Source organism: Gavialis gangeticus, unplaced genomic scaffold, assembly GCF_001723915.1.
Source record: "Gavialis gangeticus isolate Ggan-Ray unplaced genomic scaffold, GavGan_comp1, whole genome shotgun sequence".
Lineage (NCBI taxonomy): Eukaryota > Metazoa > Chordata > Crocodylia > Gavialidae > Gavialis > Gavialis gangeticus.
This window is the reverse complement of record NW_017729015.1, coordinates 9,534,222-9,556,741: the sequence shown is the minus strand read 5'-3', so window position 1 is coordinate 9,556,741 and position 22,520 is coordinate 9,534,222. Positions and strand designations below refer to the sequence as shown.

The 22,520-nt window shown below is 43.6% G+C and overlaps 1 protein-coding gene and 1 long non-coding RNA gene across 2 annotated transcripts in view; both read right to left on the bottom strand.

Annotated features, from left to right (window-relative positions):
• Positions 1–22,520, bottom strand: part of HNRNPR (heterogeneous nuclear ribonucleoprotein R) — a 40,620-nt gene that overhangs the window by 7,485 nt on the left and 10,615 nt on the right. The window contains exons 5-8 of the mRNA XM_019512190.1: positions 7,251–7,427; positions 6,505–6,640; positions 4,278–4,483; positions 3,177–3,326 (exon numbers count right to left, since the gene is read on the bottom strand). Coding sequence (XP_019367735.1) covers positions 3,177–3,326; positions 4,278–4,483; positions 6,505–6,640; positions 7,251–7,427 — 669 coding nt within the window. The remainder of the gene's footprint in view (positions 1–3,176; positions 3,327–4,277; positions 4,484–6,504; positions 6,641–7,250; positions 7,428–22,520) is intronic.
• Positions 12,911–15,210, bottom strand: LOC109294008. Its single transcript, XR_002096448.1, has 2 exons — positions 14,653–15,210; positions 12,911–13,343 (listed from the first exon to the last, which is right to left on the bottom strand). It is a non-coding gene; the product is annotated as an uncharacterized LOC109294008 (long non-coding RNA).

Below are 22,520 nucleotides of genomic sequence, written 5' to 3'. Positions count from 1 at the left end.
AGAAATACTTCTCCAAAGCCAAGTGGAAAGAAGGCAAAATGAAACAAAATACAAAAATATCCAGGAGCAAGTATTCTGTATTTACTAGGAGTGCACCAATAGAGATTTCGGAGGCCGATACTGATAGCTGATTTTTAAAGAGGCATATCGCCAGACACTGACCCAATTTCTGATGCATAGTCCAGCAACTTGAAGAGCTGCATGCAGCTGGTAAGTCTGTTGTGGTGGAAGGGAAGAGGGGAGGGAAGGAAGGGGTGTGGGGGCAGCTCAAGGCCCCTGCAGTGAGGGAGGAGTGGGGCTGGAGTAGGCACTGCTCAGCCAGGGTGGGGCAGGGCATGGGATAGAGCCACAGCTCATCCAGGGAGCACCGGGGGGGAGGGGGGAAGCTCCTCCCAATGTGCATAGCCCGGGAGGACAAGGAGTGCATGCCCCCAGATCTGCGCAGCGCAGGATGGGCTGCAGCTGTGAGCTAAGACCAGGGCAGTGGTGGGCTACGGGGGAAGGCTGCAGTCATCCCAAAATTCGCCACAGCCCCCCTCCCAGTGTCGTCGCTGCCTACCCCAAGCAGAGCCCTGGCCCAACCCCTCCCTCCACACATGCCAGGAAGAGCCTAGCTCAGTCTCAGCCTGCAGTTGCAGCCCACCCCACCCCAGCCACACAGATCCGGGGATGCACCCCCTTCCTCCCTGTGCCCTCCGGACAAGCCACACCTCCGTCCCGCATCCTACTCCAGCCCCTACCCCACTCCCTCCCTCACTGTGGAAGCCTCGATCTGCCCCCACAACACCCGTTCCCTCTCCCCCCCCCCCTTTCCACCACAACAGACTTAACAGCTGCACACAGCTGGAGAGCTTGCTCCTTGCCACCTACGTGCTGCACCGTGGCTGTGCACCTGCACGGGCATTTGTTGGCCAAATTATCAGCCACATCACACCTATTTCCAATGCAGTCCATTTTCTTTATAGAACAGTGCCAATCTGATCTTGGACCGATGCCTTGATGCACCTCTAATGTTTAGCTTGGGTTTTGATGGTGAATTTCAATAAGGTCTATGTCTACACACTGAAAGAAGAAACTATCAAATACATTTCAACAAGAACAAGTAGGAGTTCAGGGGGAAGTAATACAAGTTCATGAGTCACTAAAAATGGTACACATATAAGGGGGTCAAATTAGGATCCTAAGTTAAAAACATAAGGGAAGTTGTACCCAGGGCATTGACAGATACAGTATTTGAAGCACTTCAATGACTTTAAATCTCTCCAAGTGTGCAGAAGTACTAGACCAATGATGTGCTTCAAACAGCCATTCTGCTTCGCAAATGACCACAGAAAAAACAGGAATAACTGTGAAAGGCTGTGTCACATTTGTGCCCTATAGCAAAAGGCAACAGAGGGTCGGTGAGTCCTCCCACATCCCAGTGCTCTGCTGTCTACCCCATCCTCCCCATGCCTCAAGGCTCTACCTGTGACTCCAACTAAACTCCAATGTTTGTAGGATCACAGAACCTGTGTGATACATTTGCTATTTACTGCCAGACACAAAAGAACACCAAGCCCATATTCTGGCAGATACCTACCTTGAGGACTATACTCCACTGTAATACAAGTATCAAGGATTGACTGCAGCTTGTTACCAGGGGTCTGTGCCCACAGGTCACATCCCTATGAGCTGGAATGTACATTCCACAGGGACAACTAGCAGCAGCACATTTGTGCCACTGCTAGTTATCCCCAGGGAATGCTTCTGCATGCACACTCGGTGTGCAGCAAGTTGCCCCACACCTTGCACCTCCTAAAGTGGTTTAGGAGAAGCTGGGGCCAGCATCTGGGCTGGCCCCAGCAGCCTTACCCGAGGTCCTAGGGGCCTCCTGGGGCTCCAGCAACAGCATTCTGGGTCTGTGGAGCCTGGCCAGTCAGGATTCAGTTTCGAGCAGCTCATGTTGCTGCCACATGTGCTGCTCCACTTTTTCTGGCATAGGGATTTCTTTTTTGATCTCCTGATGTCAAAAATCCTCCTGCTCTGCAAACTACCAGCAAGGTGAAGGCTTGCATGTGCAGCACACATAGTTTGTGATGCCAGAGGGGCCTGCAATGCCACAAACCGCATATTCCCACCTATGGGGATGAACCCACAGTGTCCGTGCCATCCTTTTTTGCCATGCCTACAAAGCAATTTACCCTCTGGAGGCAGACAGAGATAATCACTTCCTTGCTATGTGGAGCAACAAGGACACTTAGTACTCACTCTAAGCAAGCCACTGCAACTAGCGCACTGCCTCCAATTTGGCACCCGTGGTCAAGACCAAAGTGCTGAAGGTACAGTATAAGGCCTGAGGCACCAGTTGGGTCTTGGAAAGTGAGAGCGACTAGAATCTAAGAGAAGTAGTCACAGACTGACACAGGTAGAACAGAATCCCTCTCTTCTGTTTAGGAGGGCCAATCTGGAGGCTAACCACCCATCTGCAAGCAAGAGCTTCAAAGACACTGATATCAACCAACCTATCCCATCCCAGCAGACTGACCACATACCAGTATGGGCCACCAACTCCATACCCGACAATCCTGCCAACTGTCCTCCAACCACTACCCAAGAACATCTCCCAACAGCCACTCACAAAAAAGCAGCGTATCAGCCCTCTGATAAGCTTCAACACTCCAGCATGGTAACTGTCCCAGCATCTTTCCAACCCCACTCCCTCCCCACCAAGAAACCCTGTATCATAAGGCTACCTATGGAAATCATGGCCTACACTGTCACTGTGGGGAGGGGCCAAGCAGGTGGGGCATGTTCAAAGAGAGAGAGAAAAAGTGAGAGAGACACTCAGCCCAGCCAACAAAACTAACTTAAAAATGGATCTTGGGTGTGACTAACAGTAAAAATCAGGAAGTTGTAATAAACACCTATGAACAGTCCAATAATACTGAATCGGTAAAAGCAAGACTAAAAGCCTATAGCTGATGACCTCCGGACAATTCATTGGAGTTTTCCTGTGATAGCAGGACTGTTACACAAGTCCTACAATTACAATTGTGTGATTGCAGCAAAGCTACTTTAAGAAGCTGAGACAAAAGTTTTATAGCAAGTTCTTCCTACACATTTGGTATGAAATGTTACAGTTAATATTTAGTCCACCGACTGTTTAGTTTGCCAAAAGGTAATAAAACAAAGCCTACCTTTACTGCTGCACCTCTATCCTCAAAGTGGACAAAAGCATAATCCTTCAATTTCTTCACTCTTTCCAGCTTTCCAAATTCTGAAAAGGATTTCTCCAGGATTTCTTCTGTCACTGTAGTGGCCAAGTTCCTTACAAATAAGACTTTCACCTAAGGAAAAATAAGTGTCAAAGTTGAAAAGTTAACAGTTTTTAAAAAGTAGGTATTAAGTGAACAAGTAGCAACCAACTTCTATTAAACAAAACACCATTTCCCACAAAAAATTTCTGGTAGAGTCTTAAACTCGAGTGTTTATCTTCAAAGAATATAGTTGTGTGAACATTTGCATGACAGTCTCCCCATTTTCTTTTGTTGCTCCCAGAGAGCCAACCAATGGCATTAACAATGTCAAGTTCCTTTTACTAGGAACTCCCATGATCCATATTCCAGGAACAGATTTTCTGGTTTTGCACTGGTGTTCTTTATTTATTTTTGCAATAAGTTGGTGAAAAGAAAACAGAAACTTGCCATTCCTAAATGGGAATTCCCAACGGATAAAATTGGGAGAGACTGCTTTTATGCTTGTTCTCCGTTACTGTCTAGAAGGGAGTAACAAGGTGCAATTCTCAGAGAAAATGGATGTCTCACTGTACCCAGAGAAAACTATATTCAGAAAATCTAGCCTTCCACCCAAAACACTCTAGCATTGGTTCTTAGTCAATGAAACAAGAATACAGAATTCCCGTACGTTATATTCCTAGGAAGTGAGTTATGCATGAATATAATTTTCATTAGGGTACTGGACCCTGGAAGAAACAAAACATCATGAGATGGACTTGTGGTTCAATCCAATAGGATAGTCTTATACAGCCTGTTCTGCTATGCTAGATAAACAAGTAAACAAGTTCCAGAGCCAGTTTTCCAATTCTTAAGCCATAGGGAGCTGGAGTGCTAGGTGAGAGGGCACACAACCAGGGGACAAAGAAATGCTTTCTATTTTTCACAGCCCCCTCTAGCAAACTAAAAAAGGGACAAAAAAGTACCACTAATTCTACTGCCAACAAGTTGTAAAGTTCTCCCTAAATCCACGGCAACTTTTAGTATAATCCCTATTTATATTACCTTTGCCATGACTTCTGGATCAGGTTCCTCTACTGGGTCAGCCCATTCCACTGTCACAACATTTCCCCAGACTTTTACTTTCCCACTCATCAGCCGACGTCGAGCTTGTGCGGCTGACTTGTGATCTTCGTATTCCAGGAAGCAGAATCCCCGATTTTTCTTTTTATCATCCGGCTGATGATACAGAATTACATCCACCAAACCCTCTGAAAATGCACATACCTTCAGTGTGAAACTAGCAGTGAAAAAAGTTCTCTTTAAAAATAACAGGGCATGTTTAATGTACTTCCATCAATACTCTGTAGACTCCACAGGTGATTTGAAAGGCAAAGTTCTAACTTATGCACGCAAATCATGCGCTCAGTTCAACCACAAAAAACAATAGTCTGAAATTGGGCATTTGTGGTAGCAATGCATTAACGAATTTCAATGTGGAGACCACACACCAGACCTCTGAACTACTTAAACAGGAAACCAAGAAATAGGAATAACAGATTCCTTACTTCCCTGAAAAGACTAATGTTTGCCAAGTACCTGTGGATGTTCAGTGCTGCAACAGACAGTTCTATTATCCCCTAATTTATCACACAAACTGCATGATGCTGGCTCCTCACAAGCTGGCATGTTCAGAGGATGTGCAATGCTGGGCTGCATGTAGGCATCCAGGAATTGCATATATGCCACATGTGCAAAATAACCAAGATGTTATAAAATGCCAAACCAGCCACACAGATGACCTACATTTAATGTGGAGCATGCGTGTGGCTGGTTTGTATCACATTATTTTGAACATGTAACATACACAGGTATCCAGGAACATCACATGCAGCCCAGCACTGCACACTTTTGAACATGCAAGTCTGCTGGGAACCAGCAAAATCAAAGGGCAGTGTGCAAGTTTGGGCTGCACATCCACTGTTTTACAAATGGCCAGGGTACCATGAGCCTGACACTGGAAAAGTTCTATGCAGTGACAGACACATGGAGCTCTGGACATTTAAAAAGCAGGTATGAAGCTGGGCTCCCCCGTGTCACGCTCGCAGTGCCCTGGGAACTTAAAGCAGGTATGTGGCCTAAGCCTGAGTGAACCTGCCCCCTCAGCAGTCACAAGACTGGGATCAGAGTTATTTTATGTCTGATCCCCAAAATTGTTTTACCCCTGTTATGTCTGATGTGCATGGCAGGATGCATGATTTTTTAGATAAGGCATTAAATTCCTCTGATGCAATTGTGGAAACATATCAAGGTCTGCCAGGGGCCTACGGCTACAGCAGGACACACATGACCCCTCCCAAACTTTGAAAGAAGTCTCCTACATTTCTTGCCCATTTCACAAAGTCTTGCCTTCTAACAAAACCTTAAACTGGCCTCAAACCCATACCAGTAAAACGCACACAATCATGAAGTCTGCATATCATGTAAATTATTCCGTCTTAAATCACCATTATGGATTAGCAGTAAAACATAACAGCATTCAGAACTGAATGAAAGTACAACATTTGGGCTAGTGGTGGCAAAATGTTTGGAAATCAACAGCTTGTAAGTAGCGGCAAGATTCAAAGTCCTGCTTTCCGGTTCAAGGAACCCTTTCCTCCAGGGTACAGGATACTAAGAGATAGGAACCTGCACTGCCTCTATCCCACTTCCCCTGCAGTTTCATTTATTTTATGCTTTCTGGGCAGATAGTTTGATTGTTCTCTCCCATCCCTGAACTAACTTTTAAGTGCTACTTGTAGGACATTCTCCAGCAGATGATACTTTTAGAAGCAACCCAGATTATCACACTGCTACTAGATCCAAGGTAAACTACTCAAATTATTCAATAATGGAAGCTTTAAAGCTAGGCCCATTAAAAGTTTTAAGCTGGACTAAAAAAGTCTCATCTATTTTTCTTTTTTCTTCTTTCTTTTCTAAAGAACAGGTCTTTATTTTTTGTTGTTCTGTATCCATCTGACATCAACACTTTAATATAAAGTTTCAGAAACAGTCAAATTGAGTGGCAGCAAGAAACAGTGAACATAAATCCTTTTTACACTTCACTTGAAGTGTTCATACAGCAAAAAGGTCCCATCTGAAATAAAGCTGGAATTTATTTAAAAATCATCTCATCATCACTTAAACTGAAAATTTACTATTGGTTGTCAACTTGCTATAAAAGCCCAGACTGGGGACTCATCTGTTATTACTACAAACATAGGAAAAAGTGGAAAAAATAAACACACTTTACCTGTGACTTTACTGAACTCTTCCAATATATTCTCCTTGGTTTTGTTCTTTGGAATTGACCCAACAAATAGCCTGTTGTTTGCCACAGAGATGCATACTCCAAGGTGCTTTCCTGGACGGATTTCATAGTTGTCACACTGAGGAAATAAAAGGAGAAGCCACTCTTAATATATATCAGGTTTAACTTTGCAACAGTTTTGACTTTTCAATAAAAATGTAAATTGAGCTAGCCTTTATATATTGTGCATTGGATTATGTATTACAATAGGAGCACTAAAATGGTCAGAAATTACTGGCAAGAATGCTGCTGGCATTAGTTTTCCAGCAAAGAGGTTTTTTTAAACTACACCCTCACAGTAAGATATTTGAATTACATACTCTTGGGAAGGAAAAATTTGTAGTAGGACAATCAAATTCCAGCCCTGCATTGTCACCAGATTTAGTACCTTGCTCCAAAACAAAAGACAAACAAGAAAGTGCACATTTGGTTCTACAAAAGGGAGGTGAGACTGTGAAAACACTTCAGCACAGAGTACAGATGACCTCAGTCTGTAATTAATTAATCACAGGTTACCTTAAGACAATGCTTATCTCTAACATTTCTATGGAGAAGAGATGAGGAGAGATTTTTAGATTTTTAAAAAGTGCTGCAGCAAAGAATCTGAGGATAAATCAGATTATCAATAAGTTACTCAGTAGTTTTATTACTAATTGTAATAAAATTCTATCCCACTCAAAATGACTTACCAGCTTAACTGCTTCCTGTGCTGCATCTTTACTACAAAAAGTAATAAAAGCATAACCTCTGTTCTGACCAGAAAGAGGATCCATCATAAGGCGCAGGTCCCAAATTGGGCCAGCCTTCTCAAAGAGTGGCACCAACTCATCCTCATACAAGTCTCTGGGGATCTTGCCAACAAAAACCTGAAGGGAAAAGAACAAGTCCTCCTTAGTCAAAACATTTATAACACTCCAACTTGGCAGAGGTATTTTAAATAAAATTTGTTGGGGAACAAGAATATATAAAACTGAGTGATTTATGAACAATAATAGACAATAGAGAATATCCATTATAGCTTCTCCATACTTACCTTTTACCTTCAGCACTGCATTTTTTCCCATTCTTGGGTTTTTCTGGCTTTGCTACTCAAATACAGCATTCCAAATCTGTACCATTAAAAGTTTAATATTACTTACCTGTCCATAAGGTTTTCCTTCATTACATAAGAACAGAAGTGTACCTGATTATTTAACCTAGTCTCCTGGCTCATAAATGTCAAAGGACTTTCTTAAATTAATTTAACTGATCTTCATGTACTTGCAGGAGATGGACCAAATACCAAAGGACTGGAAAACGGCCAATGTAGTACCCACCCCTCTTAAAAAAAGGCCAAAAGGAGGACCCAGGGAACTACACCTCAATATCTGGGAAGTTACTGGAGCATACCCTAAGGAAGGCCATTTGCAAGCATTTGGAGGAAGAACCCAGCCAGCCTGGATTTATGAAAAAAAGATCACGTCAAACAAATCTGATTTCCTCCTATAGCTAAATAACTACTTGGGTAGATAAAGAGAATGCTGTGGATATAGTGAACTGGACTTCAGCAAGGCCCCATGTAACCATCTCATAAACAAACTGGAGACATGTAAGCTAAACTACTATACGATGGATAGATAACTGGCTCAATAGCTGCAAGCAAGGGTAATTATTAACCAGTCCATGTCAGAAAGCCAGGAGGTTTCAAGTAGAGTCCCACTGTGGTCTGTCCTGGGCCTAGTGCTGTTCAATGCATTTATTAACAAATTTGGATGCTGGCATAGAAAGCTTCTTGAGCAAGTTTGCAAACAACACAAAACTGGGAAGGATCGTGAATATGCTGGAAGATACAAGTGCAATTCAGAAGGATCTCAACAGATTGGAAAGCTGGGCTAGAGCTAACAGGATGAAGTTCAAGGCAGACAAATGCAAGGTGCTACACCGGGGGCGGGGGCGGCAATTGCTGGATGTCAGCAATATGGAAAGGGATTTGGGAGGCTTGGTAGATCATAGACTCTATATAAATCTGCAGTATGGTGCAGCTGCACAAAAGGCAAATGTGGTTTTGGGGTGTTTCAACAGAAACATTAGGTGCAAGACATGGACAGTGACAGTGCCTCTCTATTCAGCACTGTTTAGGATTCATCTGGAGTATTATGTGCACTTCTACACCCCACATTTTAAAAAGAATGTGTAGAAGTTACAGAGGATCCAGAGATGGGCAAAGATGATAAAGAGGCTTGGAAAGCAAGTCATACAAGGAGAGACTGAAGGAACCTGGCATGTTCAGCTTGTGGAAAAGGCACTTAAGAAGGGACGTAATGGCAGTCTCCATACCTGAAGGGCTGCCATAAAAAGAGAAAACACCTTTTCTCTCTTGCTACAGAGAGAAGGACACAGACCAATGGCTTAAAGTTGCAGCAAAGTAAGTTTTGGTTGGATATCTGGAAAAACTTATTCACTGTGAGAATAGTATGACAGGCACTGGGTGTTAGCCCAGGCTAGGAATTTTGACTTGGGTGCACCAGTGCTTCTGCTGGAACCAGACTCAAAGGTTCCTGGCTGGAAGATCTCGTCTCTCTGCTCAGGGTCAGACCAATCACCAGATTTGGGGGCAGAAAGGAATTTTACCCTATGGTGAGATGTATGTACTATGGGGCTTTCTGCCTTCCTCTGTAGTAGGGGGCAAGGCCCCCTACTTGGAATCTCTTAAGCATATGTCAACAACATTTTATAGAAGCAGGACATTGGCTGCTATGGTTTCCCTGTTTTAACTGAGAGGTAGATTGGGGTGTTATGTCTGTTGTGTTAGGCTTGACAGTAGTTTTAAGTCAAGGTTAGACTATGGATTGCATAATATGGTCTGGATAGGAATGATCCTGGCTCAGGAAAGGAAGAGTTGAACTAGATGACCTCTCGAGTTTCCTTCCAGCCCTACTTCTCAATGATTCGCTATATTAATAGGAACCTTGCAACTCAACTGAGGTTAGCGAGGTTGCCATGAGAGACAGCTGAGGGGCTTCTACCTGCTGGGGAGTTTAACTCTCCCCTGTGCCTAGTAGCTCAGCTGAGTCCAGACAAACCCAGATGGTTAGCTCCCTTGCCCCACAGCTTCTTCAGAAGTGCCAGGACACAAGAAGTTATAGGGCTCCCTGTGACCTAGCACCTCAACTTGCCTTACCACATAGCTCCCAAGGAGACAGTATGCCTTGTTTCCCTCTGGTTTTAAGGGTTAAAACATTAACATCCAATTAAAACAATGACCTTTGGAATTGTCAAAGACATACAAACAATTAAAATAAATAAATAAATAAATAAATAATACCCAACACTGCAAGACTCTTAACCACAACTACCCAATGTTAGGTGTCATGATTACTTATATCAGTGGTTCTCAACCTTTTTTGTACCAGGACCCATTTGTAAACATCAATGGCCAGTCCTGACCTAGTGCCCCCCACTCCTGACCTGCTGCCCCCTACCCCTAGGCCCCAGCATGTGTAGGGCAGGGGGTGGGGTGTGTGGGGAGCATGGGGAACTCCAAGCAGCTCCTTGTAGGCTGAAACTCTGAGTTTGTTTGCGACCCTTATATATATATTCTTGCGACGCACTTTTGGATCGTGACCCATGGGTTGAGAAACACTGACTTATATAATCAGTTTTGAGGAACATTATTCATACATGCATAGATATTCTCGCAAACTTTAACCACCTTCTTGTTAGCTTTTAAAAACAATCAATAAGTTGTGTTCGGTGCTATCATTTTTTTTGTTTGCATGGATCATGTTATTCTATATATAGGCATCTTTGCAATTTTGTGACATGACTTAAAGAAAAGATTGGCAACCAAATCATAGCCAGACCAGGCATCAAAGATGTTCCCCTCTAAATAACTGCTATTTGCATGACAAAGAGCTATGACTTGGGGAACCTAATAAATAGGTGATGCCCTTAAGTGACAATGGCAAGAGGCATTGGCAGGCATATCAAGGGAGGTACCTAGGCAGTCAGGTATCAAAGGGGAAGGGAATCTCACACAGAACCTAATGACCATGTACATCAATTTTGAAAAGAGAGAGATAGGGAGGGGCATATACCAGAATCTGGGGGCTATAAACAGATGCATTTATTGCAGGACCAGTTGTGAGACTTGTCTTGGAATGAAGAAATCAGAATATTGGCATGTCCACACATCACCCTTCCAACTAAATTTAAAGAACAGCTGAATATACCACTCCTCTTCTGCCACCAGATGGCCAGAGAAAGTATATCCCAGAATGCCTTGCGCTGGTCAATTTTCTGTAGGTTCCCCCAACTCTGCCAACACTGAGCAAAGCATCCACTGGTGTGCAAATTGCACGGAGTAAAAATTTTGAGAGAAGGATTTGCATGATTCACTGCAAAGCTTATACCCCCAACTGCCCATCTGCATTTCTACTGGATTTGTGCCACCACCACTGACTAACCCACAGCTTCTGCTACCATCAGCCACTGTAGGTCCATATGTAGTCACTGCCTTGCAGACCTTGCTGGTCCCGTGTTATGAACTTGTAAGCTAGATTAGGTGAAAATGGCAATATCCATGGGCTCCGATTGCTCCCGTGGCTTCTTTCATTCACAGTAAGGTCAAGGCAGCAGCACTTACAATAGAAGCTCAAACGTGCTTGCTGCCACACAACATGCGGTACTTGGCTATGTCAGGCTCCTAATCCACGGTAGCCCTGAAGATGTTCTAGCTGCAGGTAGGCACACTGTGGTCAGGCTGATGTGCAGCAGCTCCAAACCACTGGGGTGCTTCTATATGAGGGAGACTAGTAACAAGGGGTGAGAGCAGATTGTAATGGCTACCTGGGATGACGAGCAGCAGTGTGTACAGATCCATACATCCAGGGGCACCTTCGTGAAGATTTATGTCAAGCTTGTCCCACATATACGGTAGTGGACAAGAAACATGCAGGTGCCCTTATCTACGGAGAAGCAGACTGCTGTAGCTACATGAAAGCTGGCAACCCCAAACTGCCTTCAGTCTGTGGCAAACCATTTTGCCACTGGCAAATCAATGGCTGCAGTGGCAGTGCTGACGTGTCTAGCAATCCAAATTGTGACAGCCTTGTACATTATACATCTTGCCAACTCACAGGAGGCAATGAACAGGTTTGCCAGCTTAGGGTTCTCCAACTGCACTGAAGCTGTCAACAGCACACACATCACCATTATTTCCCCTGTGTACAATGGCTGTGGATTTATCAATGCTTCAGTAAGTTATGTACCACCACAGCCATTTCAGATACATAAAATGCCAGCTAATCAGGCAGGCTGCACAATGCCAGAATATTTAGGAGCTCCCTCCTCCCTGAACTGATGGACTGGAGAGTTTGCCCCTGGTGTGCCCAACAAAGGTGGAGGGAGTGACTGTACCCCCTTTACTAATTGAAAACCCTGCCTACCTGCTTTACCTTAGATGATGCAAGCTTTTGCTGGGGACCTACTGAAGCAACTGTTTAACTACCAGCTTAGCAGCTGCAGAATGACTGTGGAGTCTGTTTTCGGACATCTCCAGGCTTGCTGGAGGTGCATAAGGACACACATGGGTGCTAGCAAGAGCAACGTGCCCCAGTTTGTGGTCTTCGCGTACATGCTGCACAGCATCTGAGGCCAAGGAGGAGGCCCTGCCAGTCAAAGCAGAGCAAACCCCCAACTCCTACAAATTTTCAAAATGAGGCCAGTGACTCAGCACTATGCTGGCAAGATGCAATGGCTGACCATTTTCCAAAATCTGAGGTGAAACAGTGACTTATAAAATGATGTCATGTACTGCTGCATCATAAATATTGACAACTAAACTCATGCTCTCATATGGTCAGCTCCAGCATATGCAGAGAACATGGGGGAGGGTGGGGAGCAATAGCTACAGAGTGTGCAGGGTTAACATGTTAGCTGGATGCTGCTCTGTGCTCCCAGGAATGTGGAAAGGTGCTGTGGGGAGGTGGGAAGTGAAGGGAGAAAGCGACAAGCTTGGACTGTGAGTTGCGCACAGGCTCCACAGAGGTATGATTGCCCGCCAGTTGCTGAGCTATGCTCCCAAGGCTGTGGAAGGGGAGGAGAGAAGGGAAGTAGTGAAAGCTTGGCCCGTGCAAGGCTGTAGGCTCCTCCAGGCACAGATGGGGGGAGGGGGATAGACAGAGAAAGAGGAATAGCTTTGGTTGGTTGTATATAGCTCTACCAAAGCCAGCTCCAGGCTGGACAAAGGGAAGGAGAGTTGGTGCTGGAACAGGCAGGCACTGACTAGAGAAGCTGAGTTATTTTGGCACTTCTCATGCCCCTGAGTGCTCCCATCTCATATATACAGTGAATGCCACAGCCAGCTTCGGCAACAGGCAGAACTTTTATTAAACAAAACAACAGAAATGTGAAAGAGGGAGGTCAACAGAAATCCTATAAACCTACATATCACATGCGTGCAGCTTTACGGTGACTTCAGGCACTGGACAGCTGCTGCAGCCACAGGATCCAACTGCCTTACAGCTTGGGTGGAGGGAGAAGGGAGTGCCCATTCCCTCCGCTGCTACTGGGGAGCCCTGTGGGATAGTGAAGTTTGGTAGCAGCATGTTCTCTGCACAGCCACCAGATGGTCCCACTTGTGGACTGAGCTATGGGATGACACACCATCTCTGCAGATTCAAAGCAGAAATAAGGCAATACATAGACTACTCTCAGCCTTCACAGACTCCCCAAGCATCTTCTTTGTACACTCAGCAATGGCCCTGTAAAGCTCCTCAGCCTACACACGCCACCAGGTGAGCCTGAAAGTATAGGAAAATGAACAGTTCATTGTTTTCTTTGCTGTTACCCTGATGACATAAACAACCCCCCAAAAGTTGCAACTTGCAAGACCATCCAGCCAGTGGACAGGCTCATTTGCCTTGATGAATCTCAATGTGGTAAGTTCACTCTTCCCTTTGCTTCCTAGGCACCCGGGTCACTGCACTGCTTAAGATGCACAGCTTGAGAACGCAATGAGAGTACCCCCCTCCCATGCCCACTGCTTTCTTGAGGGGCTGATCAGACTGCTGCTGGGAAGAGCTCACAACTGTATAAGCTCTGTGTGATATGCTGAAGGATCATGGTAGGGTGGGGGCCTGGAAACCTTTTAGGGGTGTAAGGTATGCTGCTACCATTTCTCCACCCATTCTGCAGACTCAGGGGCCCCAGCCCACCTGTGCCCCATCCTCTCCTACTGTGAAACAACCCTGGACTGCACAAACCAAGTTTGCTAGAAAGGGGGGCCAGAGGTAGCTCCGACTGACTCTCAAGGCCAGCACTAGCATTTATAAGTCCAGGACAATGTAACCAAGCTGGGACCACTTAGAGGGAAACATGAACTGATGTGATGATGAAGAAGCAGACCTGATGATTTACAATGTACTTGTTTTCTCCTTCCCTTGCCTGCTGGCTTGTAGTGCATTGCTTGTAATAAAGTACAAGCAATCTATAATGAATTATTTTTGCACAGGAGTGAAGGCCAGCTCTGCTACTTTATTAGGGTGGAACACAGGCAACAAACTGAAAGCAAAAGCAAAAGGGGTGCGTGGCACATTACAGTAGTAGTGCATTGTCCTAACTTTTATGAAGCCAGGACTAGTGCCTTACAGCAAGCTCTGAGCACATGACCAGGGCAGCAGGAAGGGCCCCTATTGCTGTGCTCTACCTGTCTCTATCTGTTTTTTCTAGGGGGGTGGATGAGGCATTAAGTAGATAATTAGTATAAATGGCATCAATCTCTAAGTGAAATGGGACCCACGTGATGATGGTTCTTGATGCAGATGCCCTCCAAAAAAGAGAAGTCAGCACTGGTTTCTTTAAACCATTAAAGTGGTACCTATTAGCATACCGGGCAGGGCAGGCCAAGGGTACAATGGGGCAATCCTAGTGCAACCATGTGGTTCCAGTGTAGACCCAATCTGCAATTCTGTGGGGAGCCTGAAGAAGGGGCCTATGGTTCAACTGCCCAGTGCATCACTGAGGTGCTGAACTATCCCAGCTCCTTGCCCACAACCCCCTCCAACTGCCCAACTCCTCTTTACCCAAACATAATGGTGGTCTACAACCTACCATCCCCAAAAGTGATATGTTCTGTCACCAGCTGGGTCTTCTGGAGCACTGGGCTGGCTGGGATGAACACAGGGGGAGGGCAGGAAATTCCAGGCCCTCATTGTCTGAGCCCAGGTTCATTTCAGAGTCCGCACAGGTGGGGCAGATAGCCAGCAAGTCCGTAGTCTGGCTCTCTGCCTGGATTGCTTTGCTGGCCTGCAAGAGCTACATGTCTTTGGAGTCCTTGTCACATTCCCAGGAGGCATGTGCTGCCACATCCACTGTGTTTCCAGAGAGGAACATGTTGCTGGCCAGTTACAGGAAATTCTCATAGTGGGAGCATATGAACCTTCATGAGCCAGATCTAGTTGCCATCCTGTGTCCTTGCAAATTGCTGCCTCAGTACCTTGCACTTGAAACAGCACTGGGCCCAGTCACTGTCTTGTTCCTAGGCTGTTATTTCTTTTGTGATTTATTCAGACTGCCTTGTTTCAGTAGTTTGATTGTAATGCTTGCTGGTTCTTATCGTGTAAACCTTTTGGGGGTTTTGCCCTGTAGAAAGTGACAAAAATTGCTGAATGCTCATGCTTTGTCCCACAAGGAAACATTTTTTCCTGCAACAAAGACTGTATCTGTTCATAGGTTGGGAGAAGGGCAAAGCACTTCAGAAGAAAGACAACCAAGGATAGGCATCCATAACCTCAGTGCAAGGTGGAGAGCCCCAGCAAGAGGCTGGAGATCTTCCAAGAATAGCAATAAGACACTAACATAACTCACCAAGAGGCTGTTTCAAGTTAAAGAGCAGGGTGAAGTATCTTTTCCTTGTCTTTGCATATCTGCCATCAAAAGCTACCAGATTGTTTCTTGTTTTTATGTAAAAAAAAAATCTGTTCTGCTTCATACCTTGCTGCTTGTCATGTGATAAGGGTGATTTCAAAGTACTAACAGCAATAGGAACACCCTTTCTGCAAAGACAGGGATCCATCCTCATTTTCTTTCGCAAACCCAGGAAGATTTTAAGGCTGAAGCAACTCCCCTCTGCAAGGTCTGATGAGGGGCAGATGAGACCAGGCTTCCCAGAGGAAGAGGAGTCTTCTATGGGCAAAGTCTAGTCATGGCCCTGAGGTTACATAGCAAGAGAGTCTGGAGCTCCAGTGCTCACCTCAGACGGGTCTGACATAGTAAGGTACTCACATGGGATGCAGGTGACCTAGGTTCTGATCCTAATAAGAATCAGGCAAAGCAGATCTCTCATGCACAAGTGCCCTAACCCCACTTATAGCTATTCAGGGTTTAGGTGGGTCACCAGCTTATTTTTCTTCACTCCACAGGCATTAATAGTGGCCTCCTTTTAATGGTCTTCAGGTTCCATTAATCAAGCTAACCTTCCTCAAGGCAATTTTGCTGTCTGGGTCAGCTAAATGTTAGGTTCATAGTATCTCACAAAACTAGCTACAGCCTATGAAAGCTCAGACCTCTCTGAACCAGTTACTCTACACTATAAAAAGGTGCCACCATGCTCTGCCTTCTGATGTTTATATGATGATTTATATAGATTTCTCATAACCCACCATCTCCAGCCCCTTCAGTAGAAACAGAAGAGTGAAAGTGACCTCCAATGTCAAGTACTATACCCTACTACTACATCATAACTCTTTTCATCCACCTACCTCTCTGATTTGTCAGTGGTTTCAGGACTACAGCACACAGATGCCCAAGATGGGTTATGTGGTCGTACCGGAGATAGAAGAGGGACTACTGCCTCAATGAATTAACACATCATTATTTCTGGTGGCACTCATATCAGTGGCCATCTACAATGCTACATTAAAAAGGTATATACTTATCTAATGTCCATTATCAAAAAGTTACTGCTTATCAAATACCTCTAGAACGTAGCTTATACTGCATATCAATTACTATGAGGGTCAGTCAGGAAGTAAAACCTCCTTTCATGTTCAGGGACATATAGGGTGTTCTTGTTGACTTCTAGCTTAATGTAGCCACAGTAAACTCAAAGATCTGTCAAGACCATGAAGAAACTAAAACAACATATACAAAGAGCCCATCCCAAGGTGCATAACAAAGTCTGTCCAAACACCAATTTGCACACCACAGAGGCAATCTTCGGATAGATCGTGATGCCCCATCCTCTGCATAGCCTGAACCTGGTGCCCTCCGATTATCATCTTCTTGGTACTTTGAAGGACTAATTAGGAGGGCAAAATTTTTGGGAGAGCAAAGTGAACCGTGACAGTGGTTGCACAACAAGAACAAGGACTTTCACACTGTTGGGATACAAGCCTTTGTTTACCAGTGCCCTTTTTCCACTGATAGAATATTAAAAAAAACCAACACACATTGAAAAATAGCTTGTAGTCAGTAATGATGTGCAAGTTCTCCATGCAAGTTAACAGCAATATCACAGTATACATTTAGCAAAAAATCAAGCAGAAAGCAGGGAATTGCTTAGACAATAAGCAATTCAGAGGCAACAGTTTATGACCCTGCCACCCCATCCACTACTCATACTTGAACACAAGATCCATTTTTTGCTGAAGATGAAGTCTCAAGTGTAGGTTTACATATAAATGTATGTTAATATTCCCAGCCCTCCAGTTACTCAGAAATCCAAAATTCACTCTTAAGAAAACAATTTAAGTCTACTCTGACCGACTTTATGGCCATCAGTAACACGTCCTCTCCAGGTCTTGATTAATATGCAATGAGTCTCTGAACCTCTACTAAAAACGTGCACATAAACTTCAAGCCATTGCTGGCAATGAGGGGTCCCACACCTACGTATCTCCGATCCACTCCTCCTCAGCTGCTTTTATCCTCTTCCATTGTGGGGTTAATATGTAGGTAAAGGCATATTAAGCCATGCCATGCAAGAAATCAAACTTTGCAATATGAACAGAACTGCGTGTCCCAGTTGCTTCATCTTTGTATGTGGCTAAACCACAGCAGTAGCTCCTGAACTCTACTGTCCATATATTGCCTTCTCTTAAACAGCAAAAAAACCCCTCAGCTTTCAAACAGCCTTGTTAGGGCTCTCCAAGCTAGCAATCAACACAAAAGTATCTCTTTCCATGTAACTGATTGTTTATGCAAGTTATGCATAGTCTCATAAAACTGCCTTAGCCATCTTTCCAATTATTTAAACTAGTCTCAGAGCTCCCTCCCACCCTCCCGAACTATGTTACTATAAGTACTGTTTTCTTCATTCCCCTATGAATCTTCCTGGATTAGAGATTTGTGTGTGCATGCATGCACACACACGGATATAGTAGCCTGATAATACCAGCTCCCTACCTGTACTAAATATTCCCTATGCTATAAATCCAGTCTCAAAAGGTTCACAGCAACATACAGTAGAAAATTTTGTTCAGTTCATAATCTCCAATGAATAAGTCCTTTGTCAGGACTGATGTTTCCAAATATGTAGCCCCACTATCCTCATTCTTCATGGCATTCAGTTTATATACACTTATTTGACTATGCACAATTTAGAAAAATCCAATTACTGACAATCTTTCTTCTGTCACCCTAAATGTTGCCATATGCAATCTACAGGCAGTAGTTCATGTTTTCCTTCCACATGATATAAATGTTGAACTGGAGATCCCTGCTGAACCTTCCCAGAAACATTTCTAATAATGACCAATACCTACTTGATGATCAAAGAAAAAACAGGGTTTAAAGCCATTAAAACTTAATTATACAGGCCATATTATGCTAATTTTAAAATTTCATTTTAAGGCTGGAAATTCAAACCACTTCAGTTTTCTGCAGTAGAGTTTTGCCAGCAAACATTATATTCTTTAGTCAAATCCTACTTTCAGTAAAAGCCATGTTGATAGATTTCAACGGTTAAAAAATGATGGAACCAAAGACTCATAACCAGCCACTGGTTAACATTTTTATTAATGGAGAGAGGTAGTTAGCCATGTTAGTCTGAAGTTGGGAAGATGATAGAGCAGGGTCTTGCTCTGAGAGGCATGAACTTTCTTAGACTACAGTCCACTTCATCAGATGCTACTAAAATAACCAGGTCCATTCATTAATGACTTGGGATAGAGATTCAGGAAAAGAAAGTCCCGATCCACTTTACAGATAAAAACAAAAAACTGAGACTACCAACACTTTAAAAGGAAGAGGATTACAATTGAAAAGTATTTGAAAAAGTTGGAAAATGGACAGTAGACACCAATATGAAATTCTGAGACAAAATGCAAGGTGTTTCACCAGGAGTTAGGGGAACCCCAAGAGCCAAACAAACACAGAATGGAAAATACTTAAGTTTGGGGGCTATAGTGGTTCAAGCCAAACACGAGTCAGCAGTGCGATACAGTAAACAAGTAGGAAATACAATTCTGGATTGAATTAATAGAAGTACTGTATGCAAGAAGTTGATAGTACCACTTTACACAGCACTCCTTAGGCCTCAGCCAAAGTACTGTATATAATCCTGGAATCTGCATTTTTTGGAAGGATCTGCAGAAATTGATTAACATACAGTGACAAAGATGACAGAGGTTGGAATGCAAGCTGCACCTAGTTCTCCCAGCCTGTCCACATAAGTTTAAATTTAAAAATGAGCAGCTACTAAGGGAAACAGGACAGCAGTTTGCAAATATCTGAAAGACTGCCATAAAGAAGAACAACTGTTCTTCCTTGCCAGAAAGAGCAACACACCAAGCAATGAGTTAAAACTGGAAAGCAGATCTAGGTTTCAAAAAAAGTCTCGGGAAAGGGAAAATAAAACAAAACAATACAAAAACAAAACCTCCTGGTATAACCATAGGACAATGGAACAAGCTATTCAGGAAAGTTCTGCAATATTTTCTTGGAGGCTTTTCAAGAATAATTACCTGTCTGGGACTGTTCAGGAACATCACATCCTACATTCATGCATGGCAGACTGGCCTAGATCAGGGTGTCCAACTGATGGCCTAGGGGTTCACTGAGGTTCTTGCTCAGTCACCACTCCCCTCTTATTGTTCTGCCTGCAACACCACCTGGGAGACTCTGGGCTCCTCCTCCCTCTGGCTGTTGCCCCCTAAAAGCAGACAGGCAAGCAGGACACTGCCACACAGCATGGGGAGCAGAGAGCAAGTCCTGGGCAACATGGACACACTATGCAGCAGCACAGGTAGGAGCATCCACATACATGACCTGGAGGCTCATGGCTCATCCTGGTGCAGTGTGCAGCCCCCAGCCACTCGAAAGTTGGACAGCCCTGAATTTAGTGATCCATGAGGTTCCCTCCCAGGAAGTGATTTTATCATTACATTTCTGGTGTTGATATTTTTCAGACTTGCCAATCTGAGATGTTTATACATATATAGGAACTTAAGTCGCAGCAAGACAAATGATTTTTCACAGCCTGTTTGTGGCGCACAGGGCTAATTTCACAGGCATTTCACAGCAGCCCCGCCCCTCATCATTGGTCAGCAGAGGGGTCTCAGGAGCTCCACCCCACACAACTGGCTGGTGGAGGGGGTGCCTTCACTCAGTCTACATCATTTCCCGTTTTTTTCTATGGTTGGTTTCAAGATACCAGATTTCCTGGAGAACGCTGTTTTTCATGGTTTCTGTAAAATCCACAAGACCATAAATTTAGATAGGTCCCTGTACATTTAGTGCTCCCAACAGTATGCAAGGAAGATGCAAGAAACAGTACAGCTGAATACATCATTCATTCAGCAATGCTCACAACAAAGGTTATTATTAAACATTTTTCTGCATTGATAATTTTACCAGATGCAATTAGTAATGGACTTACCATTACTAGAACTCCATTTTCTCTGAAATGTTTACAGAATTCTGCTACCCCTAATCTTATAAATATTTGGGTGAAATATGTTTAGTTTTTCCTACTGCCTGCATTTAATTTTAGACAGTGCTGCCTTTTTCTCTCTGCTTTCAACTTGTTGCCCGGTTTTCTCATTGCTTTCTAACCCTTTCTCCTGCTCCACCCCCACAACCTCACCTTGCTAAAATAGTCTTTTAGAAGCCAAACCAATTTTGTGCAACTAAAGATTTGTTACCTTTTGGGCAAGCAGTTTCAACTCCCACTTTCCATTTTATTCTTAAATTTATCTTAATAAAGCATTCACATACAACTGTCACCCACGAGAATTTTCAGTCAACTACTTTTAGAGAGCTGCATTATGTTTTAGTTCAGTGACCGGTTCCATTTGTCAGAAGCCAACTCAAGTCTTTCTTCAACTGAAGAGCAAAGGTAACTTCATTGTGACAATTTTGAAATGGGAACACATTTTATATATTAAATACATGTATAATGATCATCAGTAATCCAAGTCGACTACACAGGGTTTACAAGCAATACCTGAACTACAAGACAAAGAAACCACACACTGAATTCCATTCTTATGAAGCAGAATCTGGCATCTCAAAAACCTACCTTAAGCATGACAACTGCTCTTTACTCTATTTGCAGAGAACATTTAAAGTGCTCTAATTGTGATACAAATCCTTAAAGAACCCTCCTAGTTTGGAAATAAAATCACATAACAGATGCCCAGAACAACCCTAATCCCTGGAACCTTCCTAGGTTGATTTCAAGTTTGATGTAGATTATTTCATTTTAGAATGGAGAACATACGTAATATTTTCCTCAGCCAAAATAACTTATTACCTCAGGCAAAAAAACTTATGACATTCCTCTCCTACCAAGCAGACTACACAGAACAGATGCACTATGAGTTTTCAAACCAAGCAAGTGAACAAGTCTTGATGAACTGTATGTGCTCTGCCAATTTTCAAAAGTTGGTTTAAGATACAAGTTTTTATAGTGTGGAACTAGTCCTGCACCAAACCAGTCCATTAAAGCCATTAGCCAACATCTGTGCCATATATAAACATACAACAGATCATTAAAAACTTAGACAATTTAGCTCCACAGACCACTGGTTTCAAAGGACAAGTTTATCATCTCTGGAAAAGCCTCTTGCAGGAGAGCTCATCAATTTCTTAATTTCAAAAACAAAAAACAACAAAAAAACACCCACCTCCCCCCTAGTCTGTAACTTCTGCAAAGCACTCAGCTCAGCAGGATGATAGCAGATGTTCAGGGTTAAATTTACACACAGTGTACTATGTAGGTATTAACTGTATACTCACAGTCAATATCCACCATTCTTGAAATCACATCAGCAGCCCACAACTGGCAAGCCATTTCACCTCTATGACTCCAGTGAGATTGTTCCGGCATGTCTACACTACCCTAGCCTAGCGCCGACTTCAAAAAGAACCATCAAGCATGCCCTACACACTCATTCCTTCCAAAAGGCAGAAAAAGTAGTAGAGCATTTCCTGACAGCCTTATGTGAACAGTGCAACACTGTACTTTGGTTAATTCATAAGTAAACTGTAACTCATTTGAGAGGGACAGTTTCTCCATTTCTTATAGAACCAGATGTATTTTTGGTATATGCTGTTTCGACATATTGTTTCAGCCATCTTAAGCCAATGTCCGGATAGGACCAGAGATGAGCTGCCTAGAAAGACAGGCTGGAAAGGAGCTCATAAGGTCATCTTATCTAGCCACAGGCTCAAAGCAGGATCATTGCAAACTAAACCATACCAGGCAAGTGTCTAACATTCTCTTCAAAATGTCCAGGGATAGAGGTCTGATGACCTCTGTAGCTAGCTAGTTCCAATGTTTAACCACCTTTGCAGTCAGAAAGTTGTTCCTAATCCCCAACCCACATTTCCTCTGCTGCAGTTTGAAGCCACTGCTACTAGTCCTGTCTCCTATAGCTACAGTGAATAATCTAAATCTCCATCCTCTTTATAAATTTTCAGATACCTGGAGGACAGTTTATCAAATCCAACCTAAGTCTTCTCCAGGCTACAACAAT